This window comes from Borostomias antarcticus (assembly GCF_949987555.1).
Source record: "Borostomias antarcticus genome assembly, chromosome: 2".
NCBI lineage: Eukaryota > Metazoa > Chordata > Actinopteri > Stomiiformes > Stomiidae > Borostomias > Borostomias antarcticus.
Window position 1 is genome coordinate 11,074,855 of NC_140235.1, and position 14,038 is coordinate 11,088,892.

The 14,038-nt window shown below is 50.0% G+C and overlaps 1 protein-coding gene across 4 annotated transcripts in view; it reads left to right on the plus strand.

The window, feature by feature from the left end:
* Positions 1-14,038, plus strand: part of arid4b (AT-rich interaction domain 4B) — a 40,500-nt gene that overhangs the window by 12,889 nt on the left and 13,573 nt on the right. For all 4 annotated transcript variants that reach the window (XM_084461276.1, XM_084461277.1, XM_084461279.1 and 1 more), the window contains exons 4-11: positions 4,503-4,568; positions 5,195-5,285; positions 5,717-5,796; positions 6,311-6,402; positions 8,159-8,297; positions 9,749-9,828; positions 11,607-11,683; positions 13,226-13,377. In XM_084461276.1, coding sequence (XP_084317402.1) covers positions 4,503-4,568; positions 5,195-5,285; positions 5,717-5,796; positions 6,311-6,402; positions 8,159-8,297; positions 9,749-9,828; positions 11,607-11,683; positions 13,226-13,377 — 777 coding nt within the window. The remainder of the gene's footprint in view (positions 1-4,502; positions 4,569-5,194; positions 5,286-5,716; positions 5,797-6,310; positions 6,403-8,158; positions 8,298-9,748; positions 9,829-11,606; positions 11,684-13,225; positions 13,378-14,038) is intronic.

Consider the following 14,038-nt stretch of genomic DNA (forward strand, 5'->3'; position numbering starts at 1 on the left):
ATGTTCCCTGTTTGCATCTTACCAGGTGACATGGAGAGGGTCGATATTGGAACCACGTAGTATGACTACGGGGGGTCCACAAGGGTCTGTCCTGGGTCCTCTCCTTTTTTCCCCTCTACACCACATCTCTGGGTTCTGTCATTCGCTTGCATGGCTTCTCCTATAACTGCTATGCCGATGACATCCAACTGGTCCTGTCATTTCCCCCTTCTGACCCACAAGTGGAGGCACGCATAGCTGACTGGCTGACATCTCGGAATGGATGGCGACACACCATCTCAAGCTCAACCTGCACAAGACTGAGCTGCTGTTCTTCCCGGGGAAGGGCTGCCCGCACCGGGACCTGGCCACCATTGAAGACGCAGTGGTGATGCCGACTTGGACTGCGAGGAATCTGGGTGTGACCCTGGACGACCAACTGTCGTTATCCTCACATATCACATCCGTCACACACTCTTTCAGATTCTTCCTGTGCAACATCAGGAGGATTTGTCCCTTTCTCACTGATGAAATGGCGCAGGTGTTCATCCAGGCCCTTGTCATCTCCCACCTGGACTACTGCAGTTCCCTCCTTGCTGGGGCCCCGATGTCAGCCATTAAACCCCAGGGGCCGGTTGCACAAAACATCTTAAGTTTTCCCCTTAAGTATGACCCTTAAGGGTTAATTTCCCCTTAGTTAAGGGGATTACTTAAGGGTGTCGCACAGAATCCCTTACATGGTTTCCTTAGCTAAGGGGAAACGTTAAGGGTTTTCATACAAGGAAAGAGATTTTACAGCAGTAAAATTGTAGTTTCCATGGTGACCATTGGTTTGCTTGCACGTGACCGGCTATCTGTCACAACACTACACTGGGACGTCCTGAGACGCTGGGGAAAATGTCTGAGGAGAAAAAGAGAAAGCCGAACTGGTCTGAGGAAGAGAAAGTTGTGCTCCTTGAAGAGTACAAAAAGAGACAACATGTAATAAAAGCTCGGTTCGACCCCAAGATCACACAACATAAAAAACAAAAAATGTGGGAGGAGATTGCGGCCCGGAGTGTTGATTTTTCCGATTAATAAATTGCTCCTCGTACTGGGTGGGTGCTTGAATCTTGATGTGCGTCCCGTCTATCACCCCGCACACTTTCGGGAAGCCGGCAACATTAAAAAAGTGCGCCGCTACCGCATCCTCCTCCCGTTTAGATGGGAAGTTGACCACCTCATCCAGCAGACCGGTAAGGGCGTTTGATACCCGGTGAACCACACGGCACACAGTAGAACGGTGGACATGAATAATGTCTGCGAGGACCGACTGAAAAGATCCCGTCGCATAAAATCGGAGCGCAATCATCAATTGCAACGGGGCTGGAAGCGCATAGCTTCGGAAGGTTGGGTGGTCCAAGCCCAGGCGGTCGGACAAGTCAAAAATGGATTGTCGATCAAATCTGTAATTAAATATCAGTTGTTCCTCACTAAGAGTGTCTAGTGGGTTCTCCCTGTCGCGGAACACTTGGGACGCGATTTCCATCGTTTATGTTCATAAACGCAGCCATAACTTAGCTAAGGTTGGGGTAGAGGTCCCTTATGTTTTTTCCCTTATTTTGCTTGCTAAGGTCTTTTGTGCAACACCTTAACTGACTTTAAGGGACTCCTTAAAGGAAAATGCTCGTTTTTGACAACCTGGACCTTATTTACGACATATTATAAGAAGTTTGACTCACCGAGATCACTTTTGTGTTGTTCGGAGGCCTGTAGAAGAAATTTAAAATCCAGCGCGAGCCAGTATATCCATGTAATGGCGTCGGACGGGGCAACGGGAATGCAGTTTCTCAAAATCCATTTTCGGCCGCTAAACGGTTGTTTTCATCAATCAGATTGGATGAATCGACAGTTGAGATTCCTCAACGCGAGCCATTGTTGTTTTGGTTTCCAAATAAGGGGTCTTTAGCCTCTGTAATATGATCTTTACACGCCTCTCCCCCACTTGCTCCAGCACGCATGCGCACAGGCCAGCGCGCAGACTGGCTATTCTCCGTCTGTAGGCTACACTCGCGCTCACATTCAAGTGGGGGAGAGGCGTGTAAAGATCATATTACAGAGGCTAAAGACCCCTTATTTGGAAACCAAAACAACAATGGCTCGCGTTGAGGAATCTCAACTGTCGATTCATCCAATCTGATTGATGAAAACAACCGTTTAGCGGCCGAAAATGGATTTTGAGAAACTGCATTCCCGTTGCCCCGTCCGACGCCATTACATGGATATACTGGCTCGCGCTGGATTTTAAATTTCTTCTACAGGCCTCCGAACTACACCAAAGTGATCTCGGTGAGTCAAACTTCTTATAATATGTCGTAAATAAGGTCCAGGTTGTCAAAAACGAGCATTTTCCTTTAAGTACTATTATACCGAGATAAGTAGAAAACCTTAAATATTTGAGGGACATCTTAAGGAAACCTTAAGGGGAATACTTAAGGGTGTTTGTGCAACAGATTTTATTTTAAGGAAACCTTAAGTCAGAACTTAAGGGAAATATTAACTTAAGGTGTACTGTGCAACTGGCCCCTGGAACTTCAACCACCCCAAGTTCTCCCACACAACATCCTGTCTCCGTTCCTTACTCTGGCTCCCTGTAGCGGCTCACATCCCGTTCCTTACTCTGGCGCCCTGTAGCGGCTCGCATCTAGTTTAAAACTCTGGTGCTAGCCTAGAGGGCCATGAAAGGGTCATGGTCAAACCCAAAACCCCCCCGGCCACTACGCTCTGCCCCCTCGGGGCGACTGGTTACTCCGTCACTCCGAGGCCCCTGCGGTCGATGGACACAGTCACTGCTCTTCTCTGTCCCACTGAAGTCAAGACAGCAGAGTCGCTGCCCATCTTTCGTTGCAGGCTCAAAACTCATCTCTTCAAGGAGCATGATCCTCCCTCTTAAGCACCTATTGTATTTTTAGATTGCTATTCTTGCACTTAGCCTTCAGCACTAGATTATGCTCTTAGTCACTTGTTTTAGAAAGGAGATGCACTTGTGAGTTCTGGCTTTTCCTACGTTAAATGCAATTATTCTAAGTCGCTTTGGATAAAAGCATCAGCTAAATGACTAATGTAATTTATATAGCACTGTTTAACAAGCAAATCTAGTACACAGTGCTGTACAGAATAAATAAAATAAAACATAGTTAAAACAGTAGACAAAAATAAGGAAATAAAACACGACAGATCGTATATGGTAAAAGAGAATAGAAAGTACGAAACAGTAAAAAATAAAATAAAAGTGAGTATAATTTAAAAAAAAATTAAAACAGGTAAAACTACATGATATCCACACTCAGGCTAAGTGTGAGCAAGATCGATCTGCACTCTCCCACCGAGCAAGCCCCCGAGCCTCGCTGGGATCCGAGGGTCCTGTCCGACACGGGGGGGCTGCGTGTGTTTGCCGTGTTCCCACGCACCGCACACATCCAGCCCTGCTCCTAGCACCGGGGCGCCAGCAAGCAGGCCAGGCTAAAGGTCTGAATGGTAAAGGCTAGTTCCCATAAACGCAGAGGCTGTTTAGGGTTGAGGTTAGGGTTATGTTTAGAGTTAAGGTTAGGGTTCAAAGTTAGTGTTAGGGTTAGTTTTAGGGTTGGGGTTTGACCGGTCTCTGCGTTTATGGGAAGTAGCCACTACCATGTCAGGACATGTGCGCTCACTGCCGCTGGACACCAGGAAACAGTGGAGGTTGTGCTGTTCTGTCCTTTCGTTCTCCCTCCATCCTCCTCTCTGAAGAAGAGAGAGTGTCCCTGTCTAGAGAGAGTCTCCCTGGCTAGAGAGAGTCTCCCTGGCTAGCGCGTCTCTGTGGGAGGGGAACTCCTGCTCTGGAAGACTGGGAATGTCCCACGTCTTCGTGGCTGCAGTAAGCAGTTTCCTCTCCTGGGCTCTAGCCGTCTCCTAAATCCCACATACATACACACACACAGATCTATACGCGTGCCGGTCGATCTCTCTGCATACGATCAATGCCGACGAGAGCCAAAGTTGAGCCGCACGTCATGTGAGGCGTGAAGGCTGCGTGTCTGTTTTACTACTATGCGTGTCGTGGTCTGTCTGTCGAACGTATCTTGTCACGGCGTGATCAGATTATGACAAACATTCCCGCGGGGGGTGGGGGGGTCGACTGCTCAGCGAAGGCTAATATCCTGACAGAAATGGACTCGACCGCCGCCGTGTTGTGACACTGCGCTCTCTGCTCCTGGTATCCCCATTAAGCCCCCGCCACTATTGATTCAGAGTGATAAAACTAGCACCTCTCCCCACAGGGTCTCCCTCTCAGTGTAGCAGGGGTCCGAGACCCCCATCAGTCAGGCACTGGGCACAGTCGTACTGTAGGTTCCAGGGCGATAAGAGCAGAACTCGAATCCACAAGAATCATGCAACCTGCCCTGGAGGAATGTTTGTTTACTCTGGTTACTGATCTGTTAGTCTCACGATGCCAGACGTTCAAGAGACTGACTGTCACCCTCCCTCTCTCTCCCCCCTACCCCCAGGTGACCTTTAAACCAGATCTGTCCACAGCGGAGGTCCATGACGGGGACATCAAAGGCCCTCTAAAGGTAAGTCAGGCCAGGAAGGATGGAGGAGGAGGAGGAGGGAGCTTCTAAATAGGATTTCATCAGACTCCAGTCGAAGCTGACAGGCTGTGCTTGCTGGCAGTTTGCACGTGAAGGCTTGAATAATGCTCGCTGTGCGCTTTGGTCTCCTCTTATTGAGCCGTTCTTCCTCCACGGCTTGCTTTGTTCACGGTTTTAGTTTTAGTTGTGTTTATTTTGCACAGAAAATAGACTAGTGAAAGACTGCAGGTAATAACAAAAGAAGGTGAAATGTGCAGTCGATCTAAATCGAACTATACGGATATGTAAATATACAAACAGATCATTACAGATTCTCTTTTAGGCAGAGCTTATTCATACTCTGTTCATTTTTGTCCAGATTTCAGCTCATCTAGGATATTCTAGGGAAGATCCCCAATAGCGATTTTTACAGCGACACAAAATTGTATCGTCAATACAGAACAACCACAACGACTCTGATCGATCATGAAGCTTTCTTTTGCTTTTTCCTGTGGAGGCTCTTCTTGAGACCGGTTATTTGTGCCAATGACGGCATCACAGTTACGTTCGCAACATCCGTTTGAATGAAATCCTATCTCCCAAGCTCAATACCAACTCTCTAACTGCAGGTGGGTGCTGTGGTGGAGGTGAAGAACCAGGACGGGGTTTACCGGGAAGCCACCATCAACAAGCTGACAGACGCTAGTATATACACTGTCGGTAAGTCTGGATTAAACTGTCAGCCCCCATTCCTTGTCTCTCAACTAGACACCTTACACCCCTGCCCCACAGTGAAAGTCTGACAAAAACCAGACAGGGAGGTTTTTGGGAACATTGTTCCCCTGGCCTGTTTTCTAAGCTGCCAGTTGAGGGATCATTGAAGGGATATTAAGCTGTGAGCTGGAACAGACTATTGCTGCTCGGGCTCGTGTGCCTCTGAAGCCCAGCAAATTTGTTATCATCTGATCATGAAAGCAGCAGGCTGCGTTAGAGCGCGGCATATTCTCTAACAGAGATGGAGGGGTCCGTTCGCGCAGTATCGCCCTTGAGGGAGGGAGAGAGGGAGAATGCGTGAGTGTGTCTGTGTGCGTGCTCGGACGCCCTGTCCTATATTCCGCCCTAACTGTTTTTCCTCTCCCTGGTCTCTGCAGTGTTTGATGATGGCGACGAGAAGACCCTTAGGCGTTCCTCTCTCTGCCTGAAAGGAGCGCGTCACTTTGCGGAGAGCGAGGCAAGTCCCCGTTGCGCTCTCCCCCGCGGTCCGACACGAGCCCGGACTCACTGGGAGCTCTCTGGGAAACCAATCAGAGCCGGCTCCTGCTCATCTCGTACAGCTAGCAGGCACACGGCTCAGCCTGACACCGCTGCCAGACGGCGCTGGACCTTCAAGTTTGTGAATTGATAGTCCCAGATGAGGGTCCACAAGTTCAGCCGTTTAGTAAACGCACTACAGGGCTTTTCCAGGAAACGGGAACTGATATCCATGCAAATCCCCCGCTGAATGACTGTGACTTTTATCTCTGGTGCAGTAGTCTACCGCAAACCCTACCCTCCCACTTCCTTATTCAGTTTACGGAACGCCGTCTGCTGACCTCACGCGACCTTTGACCAGCAGACTTATCTTTAAAGACTTGAGTGCCGAATCCGTTCCCACACACAGTGGGTCCGTGAATCATTAGCCTATGACCGGGGAACTCTGATGAGCTCTCACTTAACCCCCGGCTGTCCCTGCTTCTCCGTTTCAGACACTTGATAGGCTGCCTCTCACCAACCCGGAGCACTTCGGCACACCTGTCATCGGCAAGAAGGGAAACCGCGGCCGGCGCTCCAACCCAGTGTGAGTACCGACCGAGTCTTCTATACCGCCTTTTTCCCGAGCGAGCCGCCGGAGAGCCGGGCTAACTCCACACAGGCCTGCGGGGGGGGCCACGTCACCAGGGAAGTGCGAGACGCACCGGAGTGGTGGGGATCAGTAGCCTGAGGGTGTCGTCGGAAATTATAGCTGTACCACACACACACACACACACACACACACACCCTCTCTCTCTTTCTCCCCACTCTGACCTCGCTCAAACAGCCCCCGAAGCAGGGGGAGGAGATCCTGCCTGGCTCCTCCTCCTCCCCTTCCTCCTCCTCCTCTGTTTTGGCTTGCTGCGTGTGTGAAACTCTGTGTGTGTGTGAGAGAGAGAGAGAGAGAGAGAGAGGGAGAAAAATAAATCCTTCCGTCACAGTCTCTCGGCAGCAGTGTGCCGCTGCGGGAGTCAAAGTACAAACCTCCTTCCTGAATGATGTTTTATTCCCGGTTGAACCGGCTCTGGGGCCGTGGATTCCGGCAGGGAATTGAGCTGGCGAGGGGCCTCATCCTCAGTTAATTGGGGCTCCTTGTTGGTATAAAGAGGACACTGATAGTGCTTATAGAAAAGTCAATATTGTTTTGAACACCGATGTTGACTGAGTCCCAGAGCTGCACATTAGCACATTGGACACCTGTGCGTCTCCGGCTGGACAAATATTGTCTTTGCTCCGTGGTTCCTTTTAATTGGATGTTCTCAATTGATTTGGATTGTTAGGCTGTGGAACTTCAGTTAACAAGCTACAAGCTAATAGCTATCCTGTTTAGTTAGTCTCTCCATATATACATGTAGCGTTGTCTTCCTGTCTGTGACGGGCCGCCCAGACCTGACATAGCGAGCCAGAGGATAGAGAAGTGAGGCTCTGTTGTCTAGCTGGGGGTGTTAGCTTGGTAGCTCCGACACGTGGCTGCTTAGCATAGCGAGAGGCTCAGTATGAAACCTCAGCTAATGAGTGACTGGGCTCGTCAACGGAGCCAGCCTAATGAATGAGCTCATCGGCCGACCCAGTACGCCTAATGCTTCATTGTCCTGTGTCCAAATGAGCTGGGAGAGAGGTGTGTGTGTGTGTGTGCGTGCGTGCGTGCGTGCGCGCGCGTGCGTGCGCGCGCACACACATTTCACTGCTCAAGATTCAAGATCGGTTTATTCTCCATATATGGTTCACGAACTAGGAATGTGACTAGGGTTAAGTACGCTGATGGAGACGACATAGGACAGGGTGCAGGACAGGACAGGATGGTGCAAAGACATAACAGTGCCAATACAAAATCCAAGAATGGAGTGTGGTGAGCATATATACACAGAAGGTGGTTTGTGTGGTTGCTGTGTGTTTGTTTGCCTGCTGTGTGTGTGGGTGAGCAGAAGCCCAGCGGAGGGTGTTTGCGTGTTTTCAGGACGCGCAGAATCGTTAGTGTGTTCTACCGCTACAGGGGTAGAGTCACAATTAGGCCACTGTAGCCTGGCTGAAATTAGCTGTGAAGGAATTACCAACTGCTATGCAAGTTCTGAATTGATTAACACTTCAGGCTACATTAAGTTCCTCTCTCTAATGCATTATATTTAGTTGAAACAATATTGTTGTACCATCTTATTGCATTACTACTGCAAGGCAATAAAGTCCCCCCCCCAAAAAGTAGATTCACCTACTGTATTTGACAGGCATAAAAACAACTTCATGTGAGATGTCACCCAGGCTTAGTGACGACGAGGCTGAGCTTATTGTGTCCCCTCCCTCAACAGCAAAGAAGAGGAGTCCTCTTCCTCCAGCGAAGAGGAGGAGAGCGACAAGCGGCAAAATGAAGATCTGTTTGGCAAGGTGGTGTGTGTGGAGGGGGTCGTCACGGGCGACAAGAAAAAGACCACGTGGTACCCTGCACTGGTGAGCTCATCAGGAACTGCCTTCTCTCCCTCTCTCTTTTTCTCTCTTCCTCTCTCTCTCTCTCTCTCTCTCTCTCTCTCCCTCTCCCTCTCGCGCTCTTCCTCTGTCCTTCTCTCTCTCTCTCTGCCTGCTTGCTGCTCAACCACAGTCATGCCCCCTGTCCCTGGAATCCCAGGATTAGACCGCTCCATCTAAACGGCCTGTTGCGTAATCTCTAAACTGAGGCTGATCCAGTTCTGTTGGTCCAGACTTCTCTCTGCCAACCAATCACAGACCCTGTTGGGAGTGTATCAGAAACGCTGGAAAAAAACAACAACATTGATCCGGATGACTGAACTCCGCAGTAGTGTTTAAAGAAAGCGACACAGCTGAGCTTGGGAGTCTCGGGGGTGGGGGTTGGGGTGTGTGTGTGTGGAGGGGGTTGGGGTAGCTGATATCTGTTTAACTGATCTCTAAAAACAATGCAGCAAGGCTTATTTTGATGTGAAAGTTATCAGTCGTCTCCAGACCGTTGCATGTCGCCCTCCTTCCATAGCTCCGATGCTGTGTGTGTGTGTGTGTGTGGGGGGGGGGGGGAAGTGAGGCGAGCAAACAATGACGTGGTGACAGGCGTTGTTTGTTTATGTAAGCGGTACGGGCGGAACGGTTGGGAACCGGAGCGGGCGAAGCGAGGACGCTGGCCCTTTAAACGCCCCCCCCTCCCCATGTAGTCAGCGGAGGCCCGCCTCCCAGGTTTGTTGTTTGTGCTGCTGCCGGTTTGACCTGCTCCGCACCGCCTCCCGGTGGCTGTCTGGGGGAACTGCAGCCCCGGAGCGCCACACAACAGTGGCATCGGCATCGTTTACAGAGCGCTGTGGCACAGAGGCGGGGGGGGAGGGAGGGAGGGGGGGGAGGCGTGCTGAACTGAACGACGCCTCGCAAACAGATCACATCTAACGCACGGGGCGGGCGGGCTGCCGGTGAGAAGGAGAGACGGGCTGCGTTAGAGGAGAAGATGTTCAGCGTAGATCAAGAGCGAGAGCATGAAAGGAAAGAGGCGCAGCAGATGGAGGAGAGCAGACGAGCGTTTCCCGATGGAGACCCGGAGTCTCCGGTCCAGCCGCGCCACGGCACTGCCTCCGCCGTTCCGGACCCCAGGCGGCGCTTGTCAGACTCCTCCCCCGGGCTGTGCTAATCAACACCGGTACACAGCGGAGGGGGGGGGAGTGTGGGGGGGGGGGGGACACATTGGGGGGAGACGTTGTTTATGCTCTCATATGATTTTTCATCTCACTCACTTTTTTTTTCTTCTCCTCGCTCACTTTTTCTCTGTGTGTTTTTAAAACGGCTTATTTTGAGCACAGTCGGCCGGGATCAATGGGTTTTTATGATTTATTCTCTGTCGCTTTCTCAACCTCTTCATCTCTCGCTGTTTCTCTCTCTCTCTCTCTCTCTCTCTCTCTCTGTACAAGGTGATATCCCCCGACTGCCAGGAAGATGTGACTATGAAGAAGGACAACATCTTTGTTCGCTCTTTCAAGGATGGGAAATTGTGAGTTATCTTTTATGTATATTATCTATGTATATTCTCTATTTATTCCTCTGTACTTTTCCCACTGCTGCTGTACTTTTTACACTGCTGAAACCCCAAAGTTTCCTAGGGGGATTATTAAAGAATCTATCTTATCTATTTTAAAGTAAAGAGCGAACAGATCCTGTAAGGTTACATACTGTAAGTGTTATGCGGAGGGATAACTTTGAAATCTAAGCAGTAGCAGTGATATAAAGCCTACTGTTCCTACTGTCGCCCCAGAGCAGACACACAGAGAGACACCAGGAGAGAGAGACTCTGCCGATATGTGGAGAGGCTCCTCTCTGGACGTGGGAGTGTGTAGGACGAGGTCACCCTGTGTGTGGGTAGACAAAAACTCAACGCGGGTCAACCTTGTTTGCGTCCTCTCTGGACCACTGGACACCACTGTGCCGGCCTGTTGACATGGCTGCCGTACAAATCCTATCCAGTCAGTATACTGTTGCCTGCTCTCTCCCAATACAGCTGCACATGAGTGTGGGCCCAGGCCGGGCTGGACACGCACCCGCTGAGACAGAAAGAGCATGACGAGGCTGTTATCAGCTGAGTCTGGCTGTCTGGGAGGGGAGAGAGGGAGAGCTGATGAGAGGGATGAGATCAGGGAGGACATTTGGAAGCTGTAATTCACTCGGGCACACGGAAAGGCCTCCGAGGTCACATCCTCGTCAGCCGTCTGCGTAGCTGGTCTGTTAGGAGGGCAGTAGCCTCGTATGGCCAGAACTATCTCCACACTTCATTCACGCTGGAGTAAGGTCTCGCTCCTGGTCTCTCGGGGATAGGAGGGAAAAAACTCTCAAAAAACAAATCAATACTCTTAACTGTATTTATTTAAACCAATCACAATTGTCTTTGGCGGAGCGGTTGCTAGATTGTTTTACATTGTCTGGATTGAAACTGATTGGGTGGACAACAGATTGGGTAGTAATAAACAAATGATGAGGCTTATCCCGATCGCCGCTAACACACTCACTGGATCCATAGGTGCATAGATGGACAAAATCCCTCAAAAACACCATATACTCCCGTTTTCAAAGACAGGAAACTTTTATTTATTTATTCAGAAGCGGACTTTGTGGCGATTTTTTTTATCAGAACATCAAAGGACTCCAGTGCCCACTCGGTGAGTTTCCTGTCTTTGAAAACGAGAGTTCATGGTGTTTTTGAGGGATTTTGTCTATGTACCTATGGATCCGTTGAGTGTGTTAGCAGCGACGGGCTATATCTCGAGAGTGCACCGTTTGACGAAACTTTGATATGGGCCTTTGTATATGTACGTAAATAACCTTATAACATGGCTTATAATGCTAAATTCCGAACCTGTCTTTTAACTAAACGTCACAGGTGCAGCTTCAGGCGTCCTCCTCTAATACCGAGCTCTGGTGACAACAAAAAAATATAACCACTAGTACCAAAGAGCTGTTAGCAGGATTGCTAATAGGTCATGCTCTTCTCGAGACCTAGGTTTTCAGATAAATTGAAAAATCCAAGGACTTTATCTTGAAAGTAGCTCTCCAGCGGACGACCTCTTACCTCCAGCGACTGAAAACATTTTGGAGTGGACACTTTTACAATTGTGTTTGAGCTGTTTTGCTCTCTGAGTCGAGTACCAGCTTAGCTTAGCTTAGCCTGTACCCTTAAAAACATCAACAACTTTGCTTTCTGCTCTGTTCCGGGGCACTAGCGGACTGGAGGGGTCACTGTCTACACTAGCCAATCAGATGTGTTTGTATTTGTCACAGTTACACGGTGCTGCGGAAGGATGTTCGGGAAATGGACAGTGGGACTCCCCCCAAAGCGGATGCAGATCTCAAGCCAGGTGAGTTCGGGCGGCTTTGGAATCAGTTCTAATTTGTCCTACCGGCGACACTTATCGTCTACATTTCCCAGAAGCACCTGCCATAATGAGACGCCGGTTGGTTCTCTGATTGAGGTGTGAGGCTGGGGGGTGGGGGGGAGGGGGAGCTAACAGGGTGACAGCCTGAGGTCTGTAGGCTGTCGTCTCTGTCATGTCACGCCCTGATAGCGCTGAACACTACTGTCTGGCTTTGTGTCAGTCAAGAGACAGACTTGGCAGGAAGTGGATGAGAAGCAAGGGGCGCTGGGAGACCGAGCGAAGAAAGATGGCCTGTTATTGTTCTGGCGTCGGTGAAGGGCACCTGCCACCAGCCAGTCTGTCTCTGTTTGAAAGCTGTCCTCAGACGGGGGGTTGGGGGGTTGGGGGGGGGGGTCTCTGTGTGGTGCTCACTGTCTGCTCTGCTCCACCGTTCTCTTCCGCTCCTCATAATTACAGCTGGATGGAGCCTCTCGGCTGCTCGGTATTCATTCACACGGGTTCTTGACTGGTGATTGTGACACGTAATGCTGCGTAAAAGAAGACTCCTCCAGAGTAGTTAGATGCCACTTGAGCTCATGTGTGACAGAGCGGATGAACGCAGATGCTGCTGCCTCCAGGGAGGTAAAGATGTGAGATCAGGTCTGCCCAGCTCTCTCTCTTTCTCTCTCTCTCTCTCTCTCTCTCTCTCTCTCTCTCTCTCTCTCTCTCTCTCTCTCTCTCTCTCTCTCTCTTCTCTCTCTTTCTTTCTCTCTCTCTCTCTCTCTCTCTCTTTCTCTCTCTCTCTCTCTCTCTCTCTCTCTCTCACACACACACACACACACACACACGCATACAAACACACTGCTGTTTGTCAAGTGACTCTGTCAAACACCTCTCTCCCTAGTCTTGTTCCCTCTCAGTTATGGTGGCGCTGATCCAGTGACTGAGGCATAATTGAGTATCTTCCGCGGAGTCCGTGTGGAAATGATGGGGCTCTATGTCACCGGGCGCTCCGCCGCCGTTTGTCTGGGGAGGCGTGTGTTCCTGCGGGGGAGCCCCGGCGTGGTTATCTACGGGCTGTCCGTCACACCGTTGTCTGGTGTCGTTAGGGCTCAAGAGCGTTTTGTTTACGCCCTCGGGGGCCACAGCGTGCGTGGGCTTTGGGTCTGACTTTCAGCCTTGCGCAGCTGGGCTCTAATCAGAGCGTATTGTCTCTAGGCTAAATCAAGACACGCTGACACACAGCAACACACGCCCGCGCCCTCGGCCCCCCGGGACCAGGAGGGAACTGGTTTAGTGATTGTTGGTGGCGTAATAGCTGAGATACTCCATGTTGCTAGGTGACCATCCCAGCAATCACTTTAGTCTGTTGATGTTATCTAAACAAGTGGCCCTTGCCTTATGAGTGTTTATTTGTAATTTGTGTGTGTGTGTGTGTGCGTGAGTGTGTGTGCGCACGTGTGTGTGTGTGTGTGCGTGCGTGTGTGTGCGTGTGTGTGTGCGCACGTGTGTGTGTGTTTGTGTGTGCGCATGTGTGTGCCGCAGCGCTGGATGCGGCCCTGGAGTTCCAGCGTCAGGCGGCCGTCCCCGGCAGCTGGAGGACGGAGGTGAAGGACGAGAGCTCCAGCAGCGAGGAGGATGAGGACGAGGATGAGGAGGAGGAGCCGGAGGAAGACCCCAGCAGTGAGGAGGAGGAGGTACGTCGACGCAGACGCCACGTCGAGCGACCGCCTCCGACAGTCGAGCAACACACGCCTCCCCAGCACCTGACCACACTTGAACAATTGAACCCCTTAAAATAGACAATAACAACTGACTCTTTCCTATACAATAGACAATAATAATTGACTCTTTACAACTGTATACTTGTAATTTATTAATTGCACCGCCTATATTACGGACAGAGTCACAGTCATCCATGATTGGATGAAATAAGTAGATGAGGATCAGTTCTGATAGATCTGCTAGACTATGGATAGGGGTAAATTGCCAGATTGGAAACCTTATAAAGTCTAGTTGAGTCCCTAGGACTGGAATGAGCAATTGATTAGTGCTGATAAGATATTGTAAGGACAATCGATAACAAGAATTCCAATGTTCCTCTACCTGTACTGGTTATATAAATGTTCTATTCTATTCTATAAACACAACGGTCCTCATTCCTGAACACAGTTAAGAAAAAGTTTACTCCACTTACGAAGTTCCCGGGACAATTCTGGCATTCCTGAATGGTTTCTTATCTGGGATTTGTTCTTATCTAAGAACAGGATTTAAGAACGCGGAAATGCAGTTGTAGGTAGGCCAGATTGGAGTGCGCCCATGTTCGCAAGGGCTGAATTTATGAGAAATACGAGCTTG